The sequence below is a fragment of the Nematolebias whitei genome, chromosome 14, assembly GCF_014905685.2.
Source record: "Nematolebias whitei isolate Nwh7 chromosome 14, NemWhi1, whole genome shotgun sequence".
NCBI lineage: Eukaryota > Metazoa > Chordata > Actinopteri > Cyprinodontiformes > Rivulidae > Nematolebias > Nematolebias whitei.
The window spans coordinates 40943930-40946285 of record NC_056511.1 but is presented as its reverse complement, the minus strand read 5'-3'; the positions used below and the strand labels follow the sequence as shown (position 1 = coordinate 40946285).

At 41.2% G+C, this 2356-nt stretch overlaps 1 protein-coding gene across 1 annotated transcript in view; it reads right to left on the bottom strand.

Annotated features, from left to right (window-relative positions):
• Nucleotides 1-11: 11 nt before the first annotated feature.
• The window catches only part of LOC119420317 (peroxiredoxin-4-like), a 5965-nt gene continuing 3620 nt past the window's right edge, over nucleotides 12-2356 (bottom strand). Inside the window, exons 2-4 of the mRNA XM_037687706.1 lie at nucleotides 568-685; nucleotides 357-473; nucleotides 12-186 (exon numbers count right to left, since the gene is read on the bottom strand). Coding sequence (XP_037543634.1) covers nucleotides 12-186; nucleotides 357-473; nucleotides 568-685 — 410 coding nt within the window. The remainder of the gene's footprint in view (nucleotides 187-356; nucleotides 474-567; nucleotides 686-2356) is intronic.

The following is a 2356-nucleotide window of genomic DNA, read 5'->3' as shown; positions in this document are numbered from 1 at the left end:
AAATTATTGACTTAACCAAAATGAAGAAATAAAATCACAGACATAAACGAGCGTGTGGCTGACCTCAGTGTGTGGCCCTGGTCCTCCAAGTACACTCCATAGTCTTTAGAAATCTGGTGAGTGAGGTCAGACAGCAGAGGGATTTTCATCGGTCCAAGTCCGCCCTGTTTCCTCGGGGTGTTAATCCTGTTGAAAACATAAATATAGTAACGTCCTGATGCATGCGCAATAATAAATATATAATACTACACTATACTATAATAAATATAGTGAGCAATAAGACGCTGTAGACAAGTCATAGTTGAGTTTTAGAAAACTAAACCGCAAAGTCTGGATGTCTGGAGCAGCAAACACACCAGGATAGGTGGGTGAACTGGGAGTCCACCGAGCAGGCGACCACTTCCGTGTTAATGGCCTGAAACTCGTGCACACGGTCGCTGAATGCAATAATCTCAGTGGGACAGACGAATGTGCTGCAACAGAAAACAGCTGCATTAATATTCCAACGTTCAGCAGCACGTAAAGTAAAAAACGATTATGTCACAGGCGGCTCAGACGGTGGCTTACAAGTCCAAAGGATAGAAGAAAAAGACGAGATATTTTCCCTTGTAGTCGGACAACTTCAGCTCCTTGAATTCACCGTTGATGACGGCCGTTCCTTCCCAGTGTGGTGCCGGCTTTGAAACTTAAATGAGAAAGTACAGATGCAGCCAGTTAAATCAGGAGGTGACCAGGATTGGCCGATTTTAACACTGACCAGTTTGACCAGCTGAAGTTGGACGTTTAACATATCGGAATCAGATAAACAAGGATTAGGGCCACACCGATTTGGTTTTTACCCTCATTTCCCTGAGGATTCTGAGATTAAACTCAGAACACTTTAAAGTAGAGCTCAACTGATATATCCGAAGGGGTCTGATATTTTAAGCTGATAGGTGTCTGGGGACACGTCATTAGCTCATTATGCGCCGATATACACTTCTAATTTTCACCCCTAAGATGCTGGGAACCAGTCGTGTCCTTATTTGCAAATGGTGTAATTGTACAATGTATGCAACAGAGGGCGCATGCGGACTACTATCAAGTCATGGCCGTGCTGCACACTTGACTGGAGAAGGGGTTCTCTGCAGACTGAAAGTGGGCATTTCTAGAGGACAAACACTGATTGGTTAGCTGTATTTGCTGCTCTTTAGGTAAGTTACGTCAGCTCTTTTTTAAAACTGAAGGTTTCTAAGAACCAGCGTTATATCTGATGTCAAACACAAGAAGATTCTCTTTTGTTCTTGGTTGTAGGCTGCACCTGACACAGGTTGGTTTGAGTGTGGTCTGGGTACAATGAAATATGAAGCATCTGAAGCGAAACTATTTGTCAAAAAGTCTGGTCTCAATTAAAGATCGTGAGTCCTGTAACGAGATAATGGCCCAAAACAAAGTTCTTCTGTGAGATCTGATGTATGAAAGGAGCTGAAACATGGAGTAGGATTGACCCTTAAACTGTGAGACAGCAGAGGAAGTTAACCAGTAAACAGAAATACCTGCTCCGGTTACAGAAATCTTGCAGAAACTGACAATCACTCATCTGCAGTGACTGATTTAAAAGGTTGAACAAGAAAATGTGAAGTTAAAGGAAACATCCTTTGTTCCAAAGCCAGTTTAAGTATCATTATTATTTGGTTACTTTATTTTTCTTTCTTTATGAATTGATTGTAACTATTTTCACTTTATTCAACAACCAGAACATTTTTTTTTATGTTATGGCTAGGTATTAAAAATAATAATTAGCCTTCCCCACTACCCATTTATGTTGCTTTTATTTTGAAATGTAACCAGAAGTTCTGTGTTAAAAGAGGCAGAAAGAAAAGTTATGGAGACGCCGCTCACGTCGAACCAGCTCACACAATCTGCCTGAACCTCCGTGCATCACCGTTTCATGTCCCCTCTGGCATTTTGTTTGTATTATTGATGTTGACGACTGGTTAACAACCAGAAGTTTTCTATGTCTTTAAATTTTCAATAATAATAATAATTAAAAAAAACACACAACCTGCCTGCCGTCTTCTGATACCTTCGTCCAATCAGATGTGGCCCTTGAGTAACGCTTGTTTTGTTTCATCCAATCAGGAGTCGCTCTTGAGATACGCCTCCCGTTAGGAACGCCTAGTCGTCTGCAGAGATCTTAGCTGTGCTTGGCTCACAACCAGAGGAGACCCAAGAAGCAGGGATCAACTGCGCAGCATATTTTGCTGAACAGACAGGAAAGTTTAATGTTACCGATTTGTAAAATTAAAAAAAGTCAATATACATTTTCTTCAATCCTCCAACTTGCTTGTCATTAGCTACGTGCCTCTCAATTAAC